The sequence below is a fragment of the Styela clava genome, chromosome 4 (assembly GCF_964204865.1).
Source record: "Styela clava chromosome 4, kaStyClav1.hap1.2, whole genome shotgun sequence".
Classification (NCBI taxonomy): domain Eukaryota; kingdom Metazoa; phylum Chordata; class Ascidiacea; order Stolidobranchia; family Styelidae; genus Styela; species Styela clava.
This window is the reverse complement of record NC_135253.1, coordinates 15,139,170-15,163,029: the sequence shown is the minus strand read 5'-3', so window position 1 is coordinate 15,163,029 and position 23,860 is coordinate 15,139,170. Positions and strand designations below refer to the sequence as shown.

Sequence of the window (23,860 nt, the reverse complement as noted above, 5' to 3'; positions counted from 1 at the left end):
CACTTTCATACTAGTGTCCTAAGACTAAGTCACGGGACGAGAGATGCGAAGTTCTTACCACTTCATGGCAGCCCCTGCCACGAACGTACCGCGGCGTCTCTTACCCTGGTTTTATCGCGCTATTACCGGTATATTTACAAAGTCATGTACAATATTTTAGTTTATCCTGCGGAATTATATCTACTTAAACCTAACCCCAAATACATCAAAACTGTATTTATAAGAAAAGCGTTCCAACTTACCCAATAAGCGTGCTAAGCGAATATTCATCACCATCAGGGGCAGCCCTGTTATTACAGCCGACATGCCGTGGCAGCAAAATTGGTGGTATTCGATTTGGATTTGCTGCATGATTTTCTGCCGTAACCACGGCAGCTCGCTATTGCTTTGTGGCAGCTAAAAAGTCAGTCGCCGTGGGTTTGGTCCATTGAGGTGTGGTTTGGTCATAGCGGCCATGGTTTGGAAATGGTTTTGCGGCAGCTCTAGACGTCTCAAAAGACTTGAAACTGCACTTGGGACGATGGTGCAAAAGTACCGTACGAATGGACAAATGCGAAAGTGCAATGAGCCACTTGTTGGACTTTGGTTGGAACTTGGTTGGAGTTGATGGTATGCGTAAGTACAGCGTGTATTTTTGTGATGTAGGCTATCATGGTCGGTGCAATAATAAAAATGATATTTAAATTGATTTAACAGGCTAGATTGAAAAGCTGAAGTTGAGAAATTGCATTTCATCAAAATTAAAGAAAATAAAACTAAATGGAAAGTTAAACGAATCAAGGCTTAGGGGTCTCCCTAAAACCAGGCACTCGCGAATTCAGGCACTTTTTCAGGCACCATTTCAGGCACTTTGATATTTTTTTATTTTTACAGTACGTCATTGGGATTTCCAATTTATCTGACAAGATAATTAGACTTTAAATATTTTTTGCATCCCTATATTGCAATAAAACAATATTATTTCCAATTTATTAGGGTATAAATAATTTTTCAATAGTAAAATGTGGCAACATTGATTACAAAATATAGAAATCAGGCACTTGTGAAATTTCAGGCACTTGGTCAAAACCTATTTTACAATGTATCTGATTACTCTAAAGCAGAAAATTGAATATAAACACTTTGTATGGTTGAATTTACAACCTTTTGGTAAAATACAATACCGTTTGTGACTGATGGAGGCGTGTCATATTTCGCAAGTGCCTGATTTTTCATTTTTCTCGATGACAGTTGCCATATTTTTTCGCAATTATTTTCTTGAATTATTTGGGTCAGCACTTACTATTCTTTGCTTTCTAACGCAAATTCATTGTTCCACAACAATTTGAGCGTTTTTAATATTGCAATGAGCAATACCATTTGACAACATATAGTCAACCATCGTACTTTCTGGATTTATTTGAAATTGAATATGAATAATAAAATCTGGCAACGTCAAGCACAAAATACTAAAACCAGGCACTTGTGAAATTTCAGGCACTTCGTAAAAACCTATTTCTCGATGTTTTTACTTACTTTGAAGCAGAAAACTAAAATATACACTCTTTTGTATGATTGAAATGACGTCTTTTTGGTAAAAAACAAGAACGATTGGGACTGGTCATGAGGGGTCAAATTTCGCAAGTGCCTGATTTTTCATTTTTTCCGACAACCGTTGCCATATATTTTCGCAACAATTTTTCTAGATTATTTGCGTCAGCACTTACTATTCTTTGCTTTCTAACGCAAATTCATTGTTCGACAACAATTTGAGCATTTTTAATATTGCAATGAGCAATACCATTTGACAACATATGATCAACCATCGTACTTTCTGGATTTATTTGAAAATTGAATATGAATAATAAAATCTGGCAACCTTAAGCACAAAATACTAAAACCAGGCACTTGTGAAATTTCAGGCACTTCGTAAAAACCTATTTCTCGGTGTTTTAATACACTTTGAAGTAGAAAACTAAAATATACACTCTTTTTTATGATTGAAATGACGTCTTTTTGGTAAAAAACAAAAACGATTGGGACTGGTGATGAGGGGTCAAATTTCGCAAGTGCCTGATTTTTCATTTTTTTCGATAACAGTTGCCATATATTTTCGCAACAATTTTTCTAGATTATTTGCGTCAGCACTTACTATTCTTTGCTTTCTAATGCAAATTCATTGTTCGACAACAATTTGAGCATTTTTAATATTGCAATGAGCAATACCATTTGACAACATATGGTCAACCATCGTACTTTCTGGATTTATTTGAAATTGAATATGAATAATAAAATCTGGCAACCTCAAGCACAAAATACTAAAACCAGGCACTTGTGAAATTTCAGGCACTTCGTAAAAACCTATTTCTCGGTGTTTTTATACACTTTGAAGCAGAAAACTAAAATATACACTCTTTTTTATGGTTGAAATGACGTCTTTTTGGTAAAAAACAAAAACGATTGGGACTGGTGATGAGGGGTCAAATTTCGCAAGTGCCTGATTTTTCATTTTTTTCGATAACAGTTGCCATATATTTTCGCAACAATTTTTCTAGATTATTTGCGTCAGCACTTACTATTCTTTGCTTTCTAATGCAAATTCATTGTTCGACAACAATTTGAACATTTTTAATATTGCAATGGGCAATACCATTTGACAACATATGGTCAACCATCGTACTTTCTGGATTTATTTGAAATTGAATATGAATAATAAAGTCTGGCAACCTCAAGCACAAAATACTAAAACCAGGCACTTGTGAAATTTCAGGCACTTCGTAAAAACCTATTTCTCGGTGTTTTTATTCACTTTGAAGCAGAAAACTAAAATATACACTCTTTTTTATGATTGAAATGACGTCTTTTTGGTAAAAAACAAAAACGATTGGGACTTGTGATGAGGGGTCAAATTTCGCAAGTGCCTGATTTTTCATTTTTTTCGATGACAGTGGCCATATATTTTCTCAACAATTTTTCTAAATTATTTGAGTCAGAACTTACTAATCATTGCTTTTTAAAATAAATTCCTAGTTCTACAACAATTTCAGCGTTTTTACAATGAGCAATATTATTTGACAACATATAGATAAACATCGTACTTTTTGGATTTATTTGAAATTGAATAGGAATGATAAAATCTGGCAACAGCAAGCACAAAATACTAAAACCAGACACTTGTGAAATTTCAGGCACTTTGTAAAAACCTATTTCTCGATGTTTATACTTACTTTGAAGCAGAAAATTAAAATATACACTCTTTTGTATGATTGAAATGACGTCTTTTTTGGTAAAAAAGAAAAACGATTGGGACTTGTGATGAGGGGTCAAATTTCGCAAGTGCCTGATTTTTCATTTTTTTCGATTACAGTTGCCATATATTTTTGCAATATATTTCATAAAATCATTTTCGTCAGAACTTAGTACTTACTATACTTTGCTTTCTCGGTAAAATGTTTTTTTAGACAATCCGATGTATATTGAGTGCTATTCTTATCGCTAATTTCAATTCGACGTCTGCCCGAAGGTGGTGCAAGTATTTATATTTGAAGTGAGTACATACCTCTTCAAAACGCCCAGATGGAATATTGAACAAGTCGGAGTCAACAAAAATTCAATCACATTTGGAACGTTGTCGCACTGCATCGTCGCCACTCATATACTCTGACATTCCGATGCATGAATTTTGCTTTCTGGAAAATAATAATTGGAGTGTCTGTTAAAGTGCGAAATGTATACGGGAGCACGTACAATATCAATGCTTCGTTTGCAAGCGTTGGTATCATGATACATGTGAGAAAGTATCGAAAGCGAAATTGTGGAAGTGTAAAATTTGTATTCGGTAAGTCGGTGTTGCCAATGTGGGTATTTTCAGGGCGCTCCCGTAGTAGCCTATGTGCTCCAAGATACTATTAATGTTCGGGTTGTGTGCCAACTTTGTGCACATACTATGGGAGCACCATTTTCTGCACAACCTATTCTGATGCTCATTCGCGACATGAAGAAACTATACGCCCGACATATAAAAGTAGCAAAATATACACAAAACCTTTTCATGTTTAATTTCAGAACTGACATTTAGAATTTTCAATTCTTAGATCTGTGGTTTTACCTAATTGCAAGATACGTAAATCATATCATGTCAAAATAGAACAAATAGTAAGGATTTTCATTGGATACTCAATATTTCTAATAATTTTCAAACTGAAAGCTTCGATTAGTGTTAACTCATACCCTTCCCTTGTGAAGTTGTGTTTTTAATGTTTTATCTCCTTAATAAATTTAAATTCAAATTTATATCCCCAATTACTGATGAAGAAAGATCTATAATCGAGAGTTTAATACGGCTTCTGTGACATTAAAAACAATTACTGTTTTACGTTTTTATATATTTGTAACTTTTTGAATAACGCAAAAACATTTGTTGACTGACTACTGGCGTGTTGAATATTGAAGGATTTTTATTGTAACATTCGTTTGACGATGCTTTTAAGCCTAACTTTGGGCATATCAGCTACCTGATGTCATTCGCCGAGCGAATTTTGTTTAGGTGACATTGCCATCTCGTATTTACCATCCTGTAGTCATTCTTCTTATTTAGGAATTACGTGTTTAACAGTTGGCTGTTACAGCATGAAATAATGTACAAATAATTCTACGTAAACTATCCATGAAATCCATTCCATAAACTATCCATGAAAATATATTACAGTCAGATCTTCAGGTTGTAAAGAATATTATACAACAGCAACAGCAAGTGATTGAATATCTTTATTGTAGCCGTGGTTGAACACCGCTGGTTGTCAATATAGATTTTGCACAGGCTTTTATACATTTTGTGAACGGTAAATTATGTTCTATTAGGGGATAATGTGACTTGGAAACGTATTATAAAAAATTCTATACGACATAAGTCAATTGTTTCTGTTATGTAGTTTATATGAAGTCATAGGCCAAATTACATTATTAAGATCGTCGTCCGATAACAATTAAAACTGGAATTTCGAACTAATATTGCCAGAAGACAAATTAGGTTCTTTATAACAATGCGATTGTTGCTACCTGGGTAATATATTACGTCGAAATGTTTATAACAAATTAGAAGAAGTTTTAAACCAATTTCAAGGGTTCCGAACATTACTATAAAGATGTCGTCTGAATAACTAATATTCTTTACAGATCTGTCAAATTTAAACCCGTATTTAAATAATACATATGTCATACTTTTGAATTAATAAAAATAAACAACACAATGTCATTCAAACTTTACAATATTCAAATAGTTTTGCAAAAGCGTGATTGGTTTAATTAAATACCGATTTCCGGATGTAGATACTGATGTTAAAAGTTTAATTCCATTTATGCCAAGTGAAGCTCTCATACAAACATTGACTTTTATAAAATAATGCAATAGGGAAACAACATATAAAAAAAAAGACAAAAATTATAGAGATATGGCAACTACCATTGACAAAACCAAAAAATCAGGCACTTGCTAAATTTGCCACATTCCTACCAGTGACAGTTCTTCTTGTTTTGAACAATAAAAATACCAAATTCAGTCATACAAAATATGTATATTTGGATTTTCGGCTTTAAAGTAATCAAAAACATCGGGAATTGGTTTTTTACAAAGTGCCTGAAATTTCACAAGTGCCTGATTTTAGTATTTTGTGCTTGCGGTTGCCAGATTTTATCATTCCTATTCAATTTCAAATAAATCCAAAAAGAACGATGGTTATCTCTATGTTGTCAAATGATATTGCTCATTGCAATATTAAAAACGCTGAAATTGTTGTATAACTAGGAATTTCCTTTAAAAAGCAATGATTAGTAAGTTCTGCCGAAAAAGATTTTATGAAAAGTATTGCAAAAATATATGGCAACTGTAATCGGAAAAAATGAAAATTCAGCACTTGCGAAATTTGACCCCTCATCACAAGTCCCAATCGTTTTTCTTTTTTACCAAAAAAGACGTCATTTCAATCATACAAAAGAGTGTATATTTTAGTTTTCTGCTTCAAAGTAAATACAAACATCGAGAAATAGGTTTTTACGAAGTGCCTGAAATTTCACAAGTGCCTGGTTTTAGTATTTTGTGCTTGAGGTTGCCAGATTTTATTATTCATATTCAATTTCAAATAAATCCAGAAAGTACGATGGTTGACCATATGTTGTCAAATGGTATTGCTCATTGCAATATTAAAAACGCTCAAATTGTTGTCGAACAATGAATTTGCGTTAGAAAGCAAAGAATAGTAAGTGCTGACGCAAATAATCTAGAAAAATGTTGCGAAAATATATGGCAACTGTTATCGAAAAAAATGAAAAATCAGGCACTTGCGAAATTTGACCCCTCATGACCAGTCCCAATCGTTCTTGTTTTTTACCAAAAAGACGTCATTTCAATCATACAAAAGAGTGTATATTTTAGTTTTCTGCTTCAAAGTAAGTAAAAACATCGAGGAATAGGTTTTTACGAAGTGCCTGAAATTTCACAAGTGCCTGGTTTTAGTATTTTGTGCTTGATGTTGCCAGATTTTATTATTCATATTCAATTTCAAATAAATCCAGAAAGTACGATGGTTGACCATATGTTGTCAAATGGTATTGCTCATTGCAATATTAAAAACGCTCAAATTGTTGTGGAACAATGAATTTGCGTTAGAAAGCAAAGAATAGCAAGTGCTGACGAAAATAATTCAAGAAAATAATTGCGAAAAAATATGGCAACTGTCACCGAGAAAAATGAAAAATCAGGCACTTGCGAAATATGACACGTCTCCATCAGTCACAAACGGTATTGTATTTTACCAAAGTGTTGCAAATTCAACCATACAAAGTGTATATATTTAATTTTCTGCTTTAGAGTAATCAGATACATTGTAAAATAGGTTTTGACCAAGTGCCTGAAATTTCACAAGTGCCTGATTTCTATATTTTGTAACTAATGTTGCCACATTTTACCATTGGAAAATTATTTATACCCTAATAAATTGGAAATAATATTGTTTTATTTCAATATAGGGATGCAAAAAATTGTTTAAAGTCTAATTATCTTGTCAGGTAAATTGGAAATCCCAATGACGACGGTAAAAATAAAAAATATCAAAGTGCCTGAAATGGTGCCTGAAAAAGTGCCTGAATTCGCAAGTGCCTGGTTTTAGGGAGACCCAAGGCTTAGTCTAAATGTGATTTCAAAATCCCGTTTACTGAGGTTTATGTACGATATTTGAAATCTATTAGAGACCATTGCTTAACATCATTTTTTTCATAGCATACCGTACCTACCGGTATCCTGTAATCTATTCTTTCAAGGTAATATTGGCTGTTTTAAGTCTTGTGTAGTTTCGTACCTATCGTACTTCTAGTGGGCGTAGAATACCTGTGACAATTTTTTGATATGTCAATCTTAACCCCCATCTGACTACGGTACGCCATCCAATAATTACGTCACTACGACATCACAATTACATCATAGAGCTCGCCAAATATACGTACGATTGCTCGAAATGGCATTGGCGCCTACAATAAAGAACGGACTGACGATCTCTCCTATTGGAATCGTTGGTCGACGAGAAAACGAGAGAAATAACTCTTCGATTTCGGGTGCTCGTTTGTGCGTCTTGGATGGCAGTTTGTATAGTTTGAAGGGCTCTATTACGTCACTGTGACGTCGTGATGACGCAATTTTTAGATGGTGTAGTCAGGTGGGGGTTAGGATTGATATGTGAAAAAATTGTCATTCTACGCCCACTAGAAGTATGGTAGGTACGAAACTACATGCTGACATGAGACCCGCTGTTTTTAGAAATACAATATTGACTGAACTAAAATTTATCTCATTTAGTGCATTTATTGCACGTTTTTACGGTTTTAAAAGTAGGGTATGCATGTTTATATACAGATTTATGTAAAATTCAAATAACAGAATAAGATACTAATTCCACAGTGTAGGCTACCTGTGTGTGATTAAGCAAAATGAGAGGCACAATACGGTTCTCATGTCTTCTTCATAAAGTTGCTATTCAAAAGTTGAACACAGCAAATATAAAAACTTTAGCTTGCATTGCAAAATGCAGGGTTGAACGTTATCCATCTTGGTCATATCAATCAAGTCGGGGAACTGCCCGAAGCAAAAAGGTAAATACTACCATATTGTATTTGGATGTGTATTGGTTTATGCACAGATAGTTCGGTTTCAATGTTTGACATCGAAACCAAGGCTGTGAGGTAGAGTTGGACATGTTTTTACTTGAGTGTACTCGTATTTACAAACTCCTCAGAGTCTGAATTTCAGTCTCTCAGTGGTGATAAAAGAAGTCTAAAATCTATTCAGAAACTCAAAAAGCATTAATAAATTTACTGACCGTTCTTAATAGTCTGTCAAAAAAGGCATAATATGCCAAATTTGATTTTTCCAGACATCGGGTTCATGTTTTTTACAACCTGGAACCGGAGTCAAAATTCTTTTTTACTTTATTTTTATCGATTGTAATATTTTCCGATTCGACAGCTCTGATCAAAAAGCCGAATTTGCCTTCATGGACTTCAATGAACATTGTTGCTTTGTCGATCAACTAGTAAAGCAAAAACTTGACCTATTTCTTTTTTCCAGCTTGCTGAGATGAAAAGAATGAGAGATCTTGAAGTAGAAAAAATATTGAATAAGAAAAAAATTCCAATGTTGACTGTGCCCGATGGTATAACTGTGGCTGATCTTGCGAAGTTAGCACAAAGAACAGAGGGTAACATTTTATTCTTCCTTTTTTTAATTTCTCTCAACTTGTGTAAAATCTAAACGGCTGGAGTCATCTAAGAAAATCTATGTTTCTCAATCAGGGAGCAATACCTCCTCAAGAAGGAATTTTGTCGTTCTTTGGGAGGATTTGTGCTTTGCATTTATTGTAGTAATACCAATATTCTTTATTATCATCATAATACTTATTTTGGCATACATACCGTAAACTAATAAACTGTAAAAAAGCGGGAGTGCAACTTGCCCATAACACTAGCTTCGGATCCATTTAAGGTTGAACAAATAAAGTAGTTTTTATGCATAGCGAGGGAGAAACATAGAATTCCAAATAGGCGAAGGAAGAAATTTGATGAAAAAAGTTGGGAACCACTGATTAAGTTCCCCCCTTTCTCCGATAGATCAATATATTCAGTAGCTCTGTCATCATTAGTCATGATGTGGCTCTTGTATGTCTTCTATTTTACTACATCGTGAATTTTCTTTTCTAACATATTATATTCTTGTTGCCCCGTTGTGCTAATTTACATCTTGCGTTAAAAAGGGGACAAATATGTGGAATAGTACTTTTCTTATTTGGTTTCCAGTATCTCAAAAATTATCCATTATTTCTTACTGAATGCAGTTAATCATAAGGAATTTTCAAAAGTAGGTTTTGTCAGGAATCTCTAAATTACATCTACTTTACTATGATAATATTACTAAAGTTAAATTCCGAAGTTCTCGGATTTTAATGAAATCAATTAAATATATCTTTTGTGGGATTCGAAAATGTATTTGGAATAGTCAGGTATTCGATTATGGCCATCCCATGCTTCGATAGTTGGCTCAATGGATTTGAATAGACGAAAATGAAAATTTTTCAGACTGATGATAATAACCCAATTTTAGCGAATCGACTGAAATAAATTTTGCAATCAGATTAATGCCTTTTTATATTCCAGAGCAAGTTTGTTTCATCAAATCCAAAATGCATGATGGCAGAAGAGAAAGATATCACAAGATTAATTTAAAAGGTGATTTGAGTTTTTCATTGTTATGGACATGTTACTAACTAAGTTATAGATGAATAGATATAAATGTGATAGTAGCATCGCCACAATGTGCGCTATTATTAATTTTGATGATGCCATCACACAAAACTTTAAAGTGAAAAACGAACTCTATGAAAGTAATAGCTTCTAGCGACAACAACAATTTTTAACCATGAAAAAGTTAGTTAAAGAAAAAGGCGATTTTTTCATCAGCAAAAACAATTTAACATAACACTCCATAGGTCCATTTTGTGGTCAATAAACAATTTGACAGTAGGGAAAAAGACTTTTGTGTGTATGTATTTGTTTATCGCTCTCTCGTTTCTTATACAATTACTTACTACAAAATTTTTTATATTTCATTCCACAGAGAAACTTTACAGACAAGATTTAGCTCATATTGTAAAGCAATTAGGTTACAGATGTAAATTTGAAGTCAAAGATGTTGTTATTACAAAAAAAGATAAAGACATACATGCACAGTAAGTGATAATTCATGCATAGGTTTCTTTGCCGATAGGGCATTTTTATCATTGTCTCTAGGCCAGGGGTGTGCAACCTGCGGCCGAGGGCCCAAATTTGGCACACAACAATGAAAAATTGTGGGGCTGCGGAAAAGTGTCAATTTTGAATGATGTGTGACTCGCGAAACGAGTTTTTAATTGAGTTTAATCTGGTACGTACTAGTGATTTCAATCATTTTGTGTTGCAAAGCCTTATACGTGAGTCAAATTTATTATCTATGCTTACGTCGTTACAATGGCCTAACAGCTAGCTTGTGCGAAACGAACAACACATGTCATAAGATCAATAACCAAAATCTTCATGCATGCAACTACTAGAAAGACTGTTGAATGACGATGCGGCCTGCGGTTTCACATATTCATATTTTTTACCTTCCTGTATAAAAGGTTGCACATCACTGGAGGAGGCTTGTTTGAAATCACAATCGCTCCAGAGCCACTGTTTATTCAAACTGTGGCTCTGGTCAGAGCTTCGCTTTTTTTTTATCTTGGGCTTCGCTCCAGGCCTCCAGCTTCATTGCTCTAAGCCAGGCTTTGCATAAGCGGCCATTGCAAGGTACGGAGCTCATAGAGTTCAATAAGACAGGATTCTTTCAGGTTCGGCATTGGCCACCAAATTTATTGCACATTGAACAAGGTGTTGGGCATGAGATTGAACTTGGGATTGATTTTTAATCTGCGATGTCATCATAGTGAAGTCTACCACTTTAACCCCTGAGTAAACGCACCCACCAACGGTTCTGTTCAAACCATCCCTCCCTATCTATTCTCTGATGAAGTCAAAACATGACACCTCCAATTTTTGTCGTCCAACAAAACTTATTATTTGCTTTTTGCTAGTGTTGCATATAGTACTAATAGTTCAAGATGAGATGTCACTCTTTAACTCGTTTTAAAATTGAATTTACAGAGCAGTAACTACAGATGAATCTTTATTGACACCCCGGCCACCTGTTGTTACAGTGATGGGTCATGTAGATCATGGAAAAACAACGATACTAGATGCTTTACGGAAAACATCAGTGGCTGCAGGAGAGGCCGGTGGTATTACGCAAAGTATTGGAGCATTTTCTGGTGAGATATATTCACTTTACCATGAAGCAACAATTGCATTATGTTGATGGCTACAGTTCCTTTTGATTTAGTCATATATTATGTACTTTTCATTCGTATGAATACGACAAAAAGTCTTTTTAGAAATGTTTTGCCGAGATAATTTTGTGTAATTCTATCAATAATAATATTGCATTGTTTTGTTGGGAAAAGTGTTTTCAATCAGTCTGTAGTTTCAAATATGATGCAATGTACCGGTAAGTGTATGCATCTTCCAGGGATGTCCAAAACTATTCGAATCAAATATACGAATACTTTAATCTAAGTTAGTTATATTCGATTTCGAAAATTCTTGCTTTTTAGAAAAATTTAGAATATTCAAACGTCTTTTTGAGCATTTCTTTTCTATGATAGACAGAAAATTAGTGGCCATCCCTGCCTGCATATTTTGCAGATATCAAATAATTTAGTTGAAAAAAGTCTTTAGAACATGCCCATTCTTTACAGTATTTGGAAAGAATGATTCACAATGATTTGTGTCAAAATTGTGTCAAAAATTGAATCTGAAAGTTTACGGTAGCTCTATATCTAGCAGTGGCTGACAATTATTTCAACAGTCGAATTCAATACTTAGTTCCATATTTTATTAATCTTGCTTCGAATGAATCATTCTTCAATATACAGCGTGCTTTTTTTGAGTGTTGTTAGCATTCTTTTTAAATTTTTCTTGTACATTGAAAACTATATTTGTTAATTAAATTTGAATATTGGAGTGTCTCTTGGATTTTCTGACTTTATCTCATCTTTTTACAGTTCCACTTGACACAGGACAAACTGTAACATTTCTAGACACACCAGGTCATTCTGTGTTTACTTCAATGAGAGAAAGAGGTGCACAGGTTAGAATTTTCATCATATCTTTCAAACAATATGTCATAGATCGGTTAACTGTTATTATATGCTTAATTCATTAATAAATGTCACTCTTGGTTGAAACGCATTTCCATTGTACTTTCACCAGAAACAGTTATGAAAAAATATTTAACACACATTTTTATTTTGTGATTTTTAATCCAACATAATATCACTACTTGATTTGCATCACCAATGTGAAAGAGTGCCCAGGTAGAGCATTAGTTATGTCGAAAAGTAGGTTTTGAAAATTTGGAATAACACTAGGACATGTTTGTATAAAAATGCTCTAGAATTGTAAGAATAGCAAGCCAAAAAGACCGTTTTATACATGATTTGAAGCGATGTTGTCTTATATCACGTTTATTATACAGCAACTGGTAATTTTGTCTGCTAAATGGTTCGAATGTTTTCACTAAAATTCCCAGTCCTAATCATAGGCAAAAACTGAAGCAAGGATTAATACCTGAATGTTTGACAGTTCTAAATTTTTGTTCTTTATAGGTGACTGACATCGTAGTATTGGTAGTTGCAGCAGATGATGGAGTGATGGAACAAACTATTGAATCAATTAATATGGCAAAAATGGCACAAACTTCCATTGTTGTTGCGACCAACAAATGTGACAAAAAAGATGCACGACCAGTAGGTGTTTTAATGTATAAGTATTAGCGATTTCAAGCCTTTAGAGGTCTTTTTTTAAATTTACCAACTATTTAAGTTGCTGTCTAGCAATGGTTTGTAAAATATGCATCTGATGCTGCAAGAGAATTTGTTTGTTTCCCTAAATCCCAAGTTAGAGTCTTGTGTCTCCCATAAATTTGAGAATGAAGTTGAGTCGTTGCTGTTCTATAAGTCATATTATATTTCATATCCAGGAGTGAATTGCATAAATATAAGAAACATCGAAAGTACCAGTAAATTCCCCCTTGCAATGTTAAACTGAAAATATTATAAAATCAAACTGAAATTAATAATGTAATCAAAACATCATTCTCGGCATCAATGGAACCTATCAATGGAGTTTCTCTGATGATTGGTTAGTCTTAAGTTCGAGTCAAGGTCATTTATATGAATGTTTCGAATCAGAATCACTTTGAGTCTTCAAAAAGGCACTCAAATAAGACTCTAGTTGAGTCAATAATTCGCATCTCACTAATGATGCTTAAGTGTATCAATAACTATAATTTTAAAGATGCTGACAATTAGAATTATTATTGTGAAATGAAATTGAGAAAATTTTCTGTTTCTCAGGATATGGTAATAGATGAATTAGAAGCTTACGGAATAAAATGTGAGGAAAACGGTGGAGATATTCAGGCAGTTCGGATTTCAGCTTTAAAAAATATTGGTTTAGATAAACTCGTAAATTGCATTTCTGCTCAAGCGGACCAGTTGGATTTAAAATGTGATCGCACTATGCAAGCTCAGGGGGTCATCATCGAATCTAAAAAAGAACAGCACCACGGAAACATGGCCAGCGTCGTTCTTAAACAAGGCGCAATTAAAATTGGAGCAGTAAGTTTTTCATTGAATTGTTTTGAATAAAATAAAATACAAAAATACTGACATTTCCTGATACTTTCTTATACTCTAAATCAGGGGTGCACAACCTTTTTGGTATTGGCGGGAGGGGCGGTCGCCCCCATTTTCTTGTCCCCAAAAGTATAATAAAATGTCAAATATTTTTATGAATTTATTCTATAAAAGTTTGCAAAGAATTGTAGCAATTTAATGACTCCTTTGGTCTTGCATGTGGGCAGATAAACTTGCAAAGTCAGGTAACTGGCAGCAAATACACCATCTAGATTCTAGATTGTGACGCATCGTGTCGTCTGACTTTTTTGCAGTGCTTCTGTTTTGCTTCAATATACGCCAGCATAGCTGCCAAAAACTTTTTTTTCATAGGATTTTGTATGTGGACGGCCGCATTTTTTTTCGCGACGGCCGCAGGTTGTGCACCGTTGCTCTAAATATACTAATGAAGTAATATCTGTTCAAATCTTAAAATTGACCAGGAATGTCCAAAACGAATCAAATATCTAAATTGTGTAATTTTGATTGGTAGATTCCAAATTACATTTTGTTCAAACGTTTCATGTTCAACAAAGTGAAAACACTGTGTGAAATAACCTTATCAAGCAATTGGAATAGGAAGAACAGAGTTTTCTTGTAAAGGGAAATAAATATAAAATCAGTTTAGCGGCTAGCATGATTGCCCCCTCCAACTGCTCTGTGGACTCCTTGGTGGGCCACGGGCCCCGGTTGGGAACTGCTGGGTTATACTACATATTCTATGTCACTAAATTCAATTTCTTAGAATTTACGATGGTTGATGCAAATATTTGTTAAAGATGACCCAGATCAGAATATATTCTATATTCCATATTTAAAAATGCTATGTACCGTATTTGAAATTCTGAATGATTTTTCGATTTCGCTGATTTTTTTGCATAACGGAATACCACAGTTACCGTATTCTAACCAAAAATTCATCTGTTACATTCATTCATCAGCTTGTAAATAGAATTAAACTCCCAATTTTCAGGTTTTAATTGCTGGTACGAGTATTGCAAAAGTGCGGCAAATGTTTGATAGCAATGGAAGTAAAGTTGATAAAATTGAACCAGGTCAAGCCGCTAATATTATGGGATGGCGATCATTACCAACTGCAGGGCAATTGGTTTTGGGAGTTGAAAATGAGGTTTGTGGTTTGCTGATGGAATTTATAATTTGTCTTACCATTTTTATGGTCTTTCTTTCCATTCCCAACCTTTTTTATAGTTCCATGCTAATTTTTTTACACCAAGCTGAATTTTTGGATGGGCATGATGATCTAGCAGTTCAAGCATTAAGACTTATCATATACCTCGCATATAAGCTGACCCCCCTTGAAAAGGCCCTAAAATAGTGAATTTATAAAAATTCGCAAATTAGCTGATTTTACAAAACGTAACATGCCGTACGAGTTGTAGCTGTTGGAATTGGGTTAGCATAATGTCATTTCGTTCGTGCTATCAGATTCATGCACGTTTATGCTGAATTGTTATTGTGATCAGAGTTATGCGTGTACAAGCCGATTTGAGACCGTATTTGAGTTTTAAACTCAGGATATATGGCTGAGTTGGAATTGCAAATAACACATTTCCTGTTTGAATAGCATGCCTATCATCTCACCCAGAGTGTAAAAAAGCAATGACCAACTGGAAAGTTTTTGATCCTTTAAAAATTGGTAGCTTCTTACATATTGTTTGTATTAGGAGATGCTTGTCCAGCCCTTGTTTAGAGCAAATGCGTGAATAAACTTATAAAAAAAGTTTTAACTGGCAATAACCCTTTTCGCAGCAAAAAGCCAAGGCAGCTCTTAGACAAAGGGAAACTGAAATGAAATATTTAGAATCAGATCATGTATGGGAAGAGGTGAAAGATAAACGTCAAGCTGACAAAAGGTATATTCTTGAAAAATTGTGAATATGTCTAAGTGTGAATGACATATATTTTATTCTGTGATCAACTTTTTTGTTACAGGGAATATGAAGAACTGAAAAAGAAATATTCTCACAAAATTCATCGTAAAACAGCAAGTTTTAAAGCAGCTTTTGACAAGAATAAAAAAGATAATGAAATTCCTTCATTTAATATATTAGTCAAAGGTCTGAAGCAAAACAATCATGTTTCATATTTACTGTATATGCAATTCGGTAGAGAAATATCACCATATAACCAATTTAATAACAAAAAAATTACTCTCCTGCATAAGCCTCACCTTACTTTGACAAAATTGTTTATAAAAAATAAACCTTTCATTTCAGCCTTCATACTTGCCAAAAACTTTATACCAAATACTTCAGTTATGTGGAATTAACCACATCATAGCTGTTTTCTTGGTCGTGTAGACTTGAACTGTTTTGAGTCTCTTGTCAATCAGTACCTTTGCAATGCTCCAGTTGCTGCACTTCAGGGATCGCATACAACCTCATTTCTTTTACTTTCGTGATTTCTCCAAGCAAATTCTCTTTAAAAAAATATTATTTATCTCATAAAAGTGAGCTTGTCCTGTAAATGGTTTTCATTTTTTTAGCTGATGTTGATGGTTCTATGGAAGCAATCATGAAAATTCTTGAATCTTATGATTGCGATGAACAATGCAATCTGAACCTTGTTCAACATGGAATTGGAAATTTAACATTGTCAGAACTCGAAATAGCAAAAAGTACAGAAGGTATTTGCTGTCTATCAATATTATCATTCAGGGATGACAATATGATCTAGTTTATTTATCGATATGTCAACAGAATAGAATAGGCAAATGGGTAAATAGAATAGGTAAATTTAGTTAGACATGACTGAAAAATGGATTTGTTAACAGGTTACAAGTCGGCTCAGAACATATTTCTTAAAAAAGGGTTAACTAAAAATACGCTTGCCTCTGATTACTTCATTCGACTGAATCCTGTGGGAGATAATTATGTGCAGAAGGATTGCACGTGCTGCTATTGCTGGTTGGTTGGCAACGGCTTCCTCCACCATCAAGTTCATGCATTTGAAACAAATATTTGGTTACATATTAACATATCCGATTGGGACTGGTTTGCCATATAACCAAGTCGTTTTATCCACTTTTCTATGAATATGAGCCGTATTGTCAATGTTACATGAAATGTTCATCTCACGTTAGATCATTTTTATTTTGAAAATCAAACTAATCATATATTAATTGCACCAAGATGGCCCAAATATTGAGTTGAAAGATTACTTTAATGCTTATTCATTTGTTTCTGTCTTCCTACATTTATTTCAATGTCTATGGTTCCATTTCCATATTTCAGCCTCAATATTTTTGTTCAATACTGATGTTCTTCAAGAAGTTAAAAAACAAGAGAATGATACTGTTCCAATCATTCATCATAAAGTAATATATCACCTTGTTGAAGACATAATCGACAAAATAAATGAAATATTGCCTATCATTGAAGACGTCAATATATTAGGTGAGAGATTAAATCTGTATCATATGTAAGACCAAAGTGGATTAAAAGAGGATATGGTCTGGAACTTATGTCAAATTTGGTTATTTCACAAAGTTTTTTAAAGGCATATGTTATATTACACAGAATATTACAGAAATGAAATACAGATTAAAAGGTATCAACCTAAAACAACCTAGAACCTAAAAGAAATAAAGACGTATCGAAAAAGAAATGAGTGAGCACGACCTTCTCATCTGACCTTCGAATTTTCTGCTTTTCTAGTGACCACCCTGTATATATGCACAATATATACTTTCAAATTTTTTATTTAGCTTATTGATAGAGTTAGATTGAATTTTTTTTATAATTCATTATTATATAAAGTATCATATTGAATATCTTTTAGGGGAATCAGAAGTGATGAAAGTGTTCCCTGTGAAAAAGAACTTCATTGCAGGATGTGTTGTGAGGCAGGGAACATTGGAAAGCAAACAACTTCATCGTATACTCCGAGACAATGTTGTTGTACATTCAGGTAAGATGTTATATAAAGGCCAGAACTGAAAAGGTCATTGATAATAGTCGACCTTACAAACTTATGGAAAAAACAAACAGCGATAGCAGGCACTCTTAGTCTTGAATATTTATGACCACTATATAATACTAAGGAAAAAAGGCTTTGATTTTACATGAGCTCATGTTTTGGAGTCATTGTTTTGTGTGTTTCTATATGATATTGGGTCTGAGCTCAATTTGTATTTTCAAACTTCGAAGAGGTAGAGTTGAAATATTGAATTCACAGACATTTATTGATGATAACTCTGTACAGAATCACAAAGCATTAAGCTGACAAAGAATTATCAAGAGGCAATTAAGGAATGCTTGCATGTGCAACGGTTTTTCGTATAAAAATTCTGTTTTCAAGTTCGTAGCTGGAGTCTTGAGTCAAAATTTCACTCAGCCAGGAATTGCCTTCTAGTCAGTCATTTTCAAAAAGTTCTCTGTTTGTGCTTGAGTGCAAATTTTCCCCAGACTCCATAGTACTGGCGGAGATACACCAGTCGTTCGTTGTACAGTGCTCAAAATCAGAGTGATGGTGCTCAATCTTCTTATCTGACTATCAACTCATGCCTATTGTTTATCCCTGTAGTGACTTGGCTCTCATTGCATTAGATATTTAACGGGTTTTTTATGTAACTTTGCTTATTTCAGGTGTTCTCGAATCAATGCAGCACCATAACTCAATGATAACACTGGCCTCAGATAATATGGAATATGGTCTTATGTTTAATGAAATTAGTCCAGTCGGAATTAAAGTTGGTGATATAATTCAAAGTTATTCTTGTGAAATGAAGAAAACTAAAATCAACTGGCGGCCTCCTGGATTTTGATAAATTTTGAATGACTATTCTGTGATTCTGCAAGAGGTTTCTTGGTAAAGATGCATGTCTTGCCAAGACATGTTGTCTCCACTGTCAATGGATGTGTGTTCAAACAGGAATAGAGTGTTGCTGGATGGAAAATGCTCGAAATGTCAGATTTGTTGGTTTCGATAAAATCTATTTTTCTCATATTTCTAGAATTCTCCTATTCCCATGTTGGTGCTTGATGTCTTTTTTATTTTTTGTTTCAAAAGTATAATTTGATTTTTGAATAAAATATCAAGTGTTAAGTATATTATTATTTTGCAAAGAAATTCAAGAGATAAAAAATGACTGGTCACATTTTGATATTGACTGGTGACAGACACTAGTTTCACGGCAGGTTTTCAGCTGCGTGACACATCCGGGAACGAGCTTGCCATCTGATACCCCTAAGCCAGTAGCAGGTTAAAATTTGCTGCACGTGATTATATTTACACATACAATGAAAGACTATATAGAATTAATTCGTACAATATAAAAAACGTGGAGCAATGTCTTCAAAATAATTTAGCTTCGTGATACGACACATGACATCAGGATTAAGACAAAGAGTTTAGGGGGCGTATGTAAAATTATACCTACGCTGTGTTCTAGTGCAATATCTCTCTCTCACGCTGATCACGTAACAGGACCAGGTTTATTTAATATAAAAAATAAATGAGCAGTACGACCAGGGGCGGATTATGCCCCTTTGGTACCCTAAGCACTAAAGACTTTGGTGCCCCTTTATGCGGTGTCTCAAAAATTTCGTGCCCCACTTGTCCGGGTGTCTCCAAAATGTCGTGTACCACGTACCCACTTACGGGTAAGAATTATCATATTTTTTAATTTTGAATGAAGCGAGCCAACGCCGTTTTTGTAAATTTAGAATTGTCGAACCAGATAAGTACGACTGGTAATTTTGTATTCTATGAAAATTTTCCGAAATATTGGGGGCGGGGAGAAATAGTATTTTGACCACGTAGAAATGCCATTATTGCCGATTTATTCAAGTATTTAGTATCAGTGTTTTATTCCAAAGCTGAGTTACGTTAATTCTCAACACTGAGTATTAGAGAGATTACCAATTTGCGGAGTTTTTAATTATTATTATTTAATACGAAAGTAACACGGACACGATATAAAATTAAAAGCATAAAAAAGTCAACTATCAGCTTCACAAATATCGCATTCCGGGGTCAGTAATACTGTTCGCTTAAAATTGGGAAATTAATTTACAAACTGTGATACAAATCCTACAAAAAAGATAAAAAGCAGCATAAAATTAATTTGTGTTGTGAATGCACTCCTTAAATCAAATGCCATATCAACAGTTTTTATTTCACAGAAGATTAAGCTTCATTGCAGCTAAAATATTGAAGAATACATGTCTCTACTATCTCTGAGAGACCAACAAAATTGTGATGTAACAATGTTTGCTAACTAGATGCGAACTCGGCGCGCCCAGTTTTTCTGAAAAGTGGCGAAAAATATGGCGATTACAAAATAAACTGTTACGTCAATGAAGACCCGGAAACCCCCTTAAAAGTGTCTAGGTATCCTCTTTTGGGTTAAGTACCCCCAGTTTGTGTGCCACTGGCCTAGCAAATACCATACGGATTATATGCCAGCAGTACCAGAATACGTATTATTCTCAAGAATAACATATGCAAAACTAAATTTGAAAGACTTGTAATTAAACACCGAGCAATAATTGCTGAAAATAAATTTATTTTAAAAAATAGATATTGCAAGCTATATTTTCGAATTTTTCATTTAGACTTTATTCAAAGCCTTTTTGTTTGCTGTTCTTTCCCCTACACTGCTTAAGATATCTTTTTCCCTTCTGAGTTTAAAAAATAAAGGCAAAGTCTGGTTGTTTTTTACAGTTGAATCATAAACGGCTGCTTTTATGGCTCGAAAAACACTAGCATCGGTTTCTCTGAGTTTGAAAGTTTGTTCCAACCTTTTTTCTGCTACGTCAGAAGTAGAAAGGAGCTAATCAGTTTCTAGATAGATGCAAATGGTATTAAATTGAATAATGATAAGTTGTCATGGAGCATGTGCTTGAAATTTTCTCAAATATAAACTTTAGTGACCGATTATCTTTTACACTAGCCAACAATTTTTTACTTTTTGAATGTTGTTTAGATATTTGCAATTAATTTGGGGTATTTTGGCACTGCTGAACCCGAAAATAACATCCGTTTTTCTCCATCAGATCAAGTTTGTTCGTTTCAAAAAATCAGCCTGATGGACAAAATTGATTATGTTTTTGTGTCATTATGACGTCATGTTGTCAGCACACATAATAAAAATGGAAAAAAAAATTTTGTTCAACAATATATATTGATTACGAGATGGAAATATCAATTAATAAAAACTGAATAATGGATATTGATAAAGAAAAGTAATGTAAAAAATGTAAAACAAATTTTGAAAAGAGTTTGTATTTCAAATCGGAGTGATAAATACAAGTAGGGTTGCCAACCGTCCTTTATTTCAAAGGACAATCCTTTAATTAAGCTTTTCGGTCCTTGTCCTTTTTCGCATTTAATTTAAAAAATATGCTAATTGTCCTTTATTCTTTCCAACGTCGTTTTGCCCGATAGTTATAGTACTGTATTTGATATTGTTTTGTTCTTAAAAAATCGCATCCGTTTATGTATTTGCAAGCCTATAATTCATCTTTTCAATTTCGCTTTGGTACGGCTCAAATAGCCAAAGAAATACCAATTTTATTAACATTGTTTGAGTCAATGTTAAATAAACATTAAATGAAAAACACATGAAGATTGTTTTAATATATCTTTTTAGCTTGTATATAATTTTTATTTCATTGTTTTAAATTGTTCTTTCCTGTGAGTTATAAAATAAATGATGACGGTAATCTATGTCCTTCATTGAAACTTTTCATAGTTGGTAACCCCAAATACAAGCCAGATGGACTAGACAGACATCTAATACTCCAGAAAAAAGCGAATTACGTCATTTTTCAAACGAGATAAGACGTTATGGTTACCATTTTTTACCTATACCGGTAATACATATATATTTTTCATAAAATTACCGGAATATACGCTGTGTTTGGTATTATATAGGTCTAGTTCAAAACGTGATGCTACTATTCTGACATGCGGAAATCAAATCATTAGGGCTTCTTCGCAGCAACCGTATTTCGTCACCCCTAACCTGACACCACACAACGATCGTATTTCGTCTAGGGCTGGGCATTTTCGAATACCTGATGATTTCAGAATCGAATCGAATAATTTTTTCGAACCGAATCGAATCTCGAATACTTGGAAGGTATAAAATTGTATGTAAATTTCTTAGTATTTTAGGTCCTCCAGACACATAAATTACTGAAAACATAGAATACATCACTGACAATAAAAAAAAAAACCTTTTCATCAATACCTCAATACAGAAAAGAGTCGTAAGTCAGAATTGTGTTGAAAAAATATGGCTTCAAGGAAAAACAAAATTGAGAAATTCACCTCGACCATTGGCGGAAAGAGTAAAACAAGATGGCGGCGATTCGAAAATTTGCTCTAAACCGATTCGAATAATTTACTATTCGATTCGATTCGAATATTCGATTCGAAATGCCCAGCCCTAAATTTTCGTCCCCCCCAATCTGACACGCACCGACCGTATTTCGTCACCCTTAATCTGACACGCACCGACCGTATTTCGTCACCCCGAACTTGACTCGACGACCCTATTTCGTCACCCCCAATTTGACACGCAACGACCGCATTTTGTCAGGCAGAGAGAGAGAGAGAATGATTTATTTCCCGAATATATCAAAAAATGTAAAATTACAATAAATGAAAAAGAACAATTATACAATATATTCGGGAGGGGGAGGGCAAGACTGCAAGGTCAACTACGTCGACCGACCCCTAAAAAAAGAAAAATTCTTATTATGACAAGACATTCGGGAGTCAGCCCTATTTTGACACCCCCAATATGACTTCTATGCTAACAACCCTCTCTATCTGGGAGATATCGCGTGTATCTACCAGACAGACAAACAAACAAACAGACATACCTATCAACATACTTGTCGATAAGTAACAAAGCATCATCCGGACTGCGATCGTTGTATTTAGTACTGTATATATTGACGTTCAATATACAAGAGGAATTTTAGTTTATACGAGGTAGACAGAAACTGTTTCAGCAAAACTTATAAAGAACAATCTTTACGTACGCCATAAAAATGTATTTTTGCATTACAAACTGCAGAAAGATGATCATTTTGACGCGTTGGAGATCACGTTTGGCAATGAGACGTCAGACTCCAGTCACCACTCTCCAATTCGCACGTGTTTTGTTACGGATGACTTAATACAGTTTTGCCGGCTGAAGAAATTTTTTGCATTGTGAAAAAAAAAGATTTCTATAAAATAATATTTGAGTATAAGTCAACAGCTTTTAGTCAGTCAAATTGTCAGTAATGTCATATCTTTATTTGGATATGGTTTAAACATATTCAATTGAGTTTTGTTTTTTCTTTTGTTTTCCTCTCTGTTAGTTTTGTTAATTTATTTTCGGTGTATGCTACTTCAGCTCAATTTCGTTTAAAAAATGGTAATTTTATATTTTTTTAAAGGCTGTGACTGACTCGATGACCTAACGGTCGCTTCGTCACAGCCTCGTCACAATGCCTTGGAAATTAATTTTGAAATGTTGTATGTTGTATTTTGATTTTGACATTGTTGACGAAATAAAATACTACTACTACTACTATTAGCATGCTCTAGGCTGGTCAACTTTTCGAGTTGCTTCGACGACCTCACAGCTCAATCTAATAACTGAATAACCTAAAAAACAAAAATAGTCTAGGCCTATCATGTCTGTCACTTTCGCAGACATGACACTAGTATGTACATGAGGACAGTAGATTGAGAAGACAAACCATGGTACCCCCGTAGTATGTGCACCAGGTTAGGCTATAATTTCAGGTGCAAATACTATGGGAGTGATTTGGCTAGTTCCCAAACTCGTAATACTGTAATAGAACTAAAATAAGGATAATTGGAATAAAATTATGCCCTAAACCTAACCTGTAGTTACTACGTTCTGCTGTCTGCCATCTTGGTGCTCATACTACGGGAGCGCTCAAATCATTAATGAAAATCATCTTTTAATATTCGTTCTAAAATTTAGATAAAATGTCCGTCAAATGGCTAGCAATTCTTTCTTGTTTGATAATCATTCAATT

The 23,860-nt window shown here is 34.1% G+C and overlaps 1 protein-coding gene across 5 annotated transcripts; it reads left to right on the top strand.

Annotated features, from left to right (window-relative positions):
- The first annotated feature begins 426 nt into the window (after positions 1-426).
- LOC120325757 (translation initiation factor IF-2, mitochondrial-like) lies at positions 427-18,899 on the top strand. Of its 5 annotated transcripts, XM_078112081.1 has the most exons (16): positions 427-615; positions 7,928-8,118; positions 8,594-8,723; positions 9,676-9,747; positions 10,136-10,247; positions 11,200-11,363; positions 12,156-12,241; positions 12,759-12,899; positions 13,509-13,772; positions 14,803-14,958; positions 15,600-15,703; positions 15,783-15,907; positions 16,336-16,476; positions 17,084-17,245; positions 17,631-17,759; positions 18,437-18,899. In XM_078112081.1, exons 2-16 carry the CDS (start codon positions 7,957-7,959, stop codon positions 18,613-18,615), a joined length of 2,127 nt encoding a protein of 708 aa, XP_077968207.1. In that variant the 5' UTR covers positions 427-615; positions 7,928-7,956; the 3' UTR covers positions 18,616-18,899. The 5 variants fall into 5 exon arrangements, with proteins under 5 accessions (XP_077968207.1, XP_039247851.2, XP_039247849.2 ...); XM_039391917.2 differs by lacking the exon at positions 7,928-8,118 and having other exon boundaries at positions 428-609; XM_039391915.2 differs by lacking the exon at positions 7,928-8,118 and having other exon boundaries at positions 428-615.
- The last annotated feature ends 4,961 nt before the right edge of the window (positions 18,900-23,860 follow it).

Bases quoted from the DNA above. Each gene is read 5' to 3' on its own strand.
- LOC120325757 (XM_078112081.1), top strand. From the start codon at position 7,957: ATGAGAGGCACAATACGGTTCTCATGTCTTCTTCATAAAGTTGCTATT. The intron at 9,748-10,135 runs GTGATTTGAGTT...TTCATTCCACAG, and splicing joins TCACAAGATTAATTTAAAAG to AGAAACTTTACAGACAAGAT. The intron at 15,704-15,782 runs GTATATTCTTGA...TTTTTGTTACAG, and splicing joins AAACGTCAAGCTGACAAAAG to GGAATATGAAGAACTGAAAA.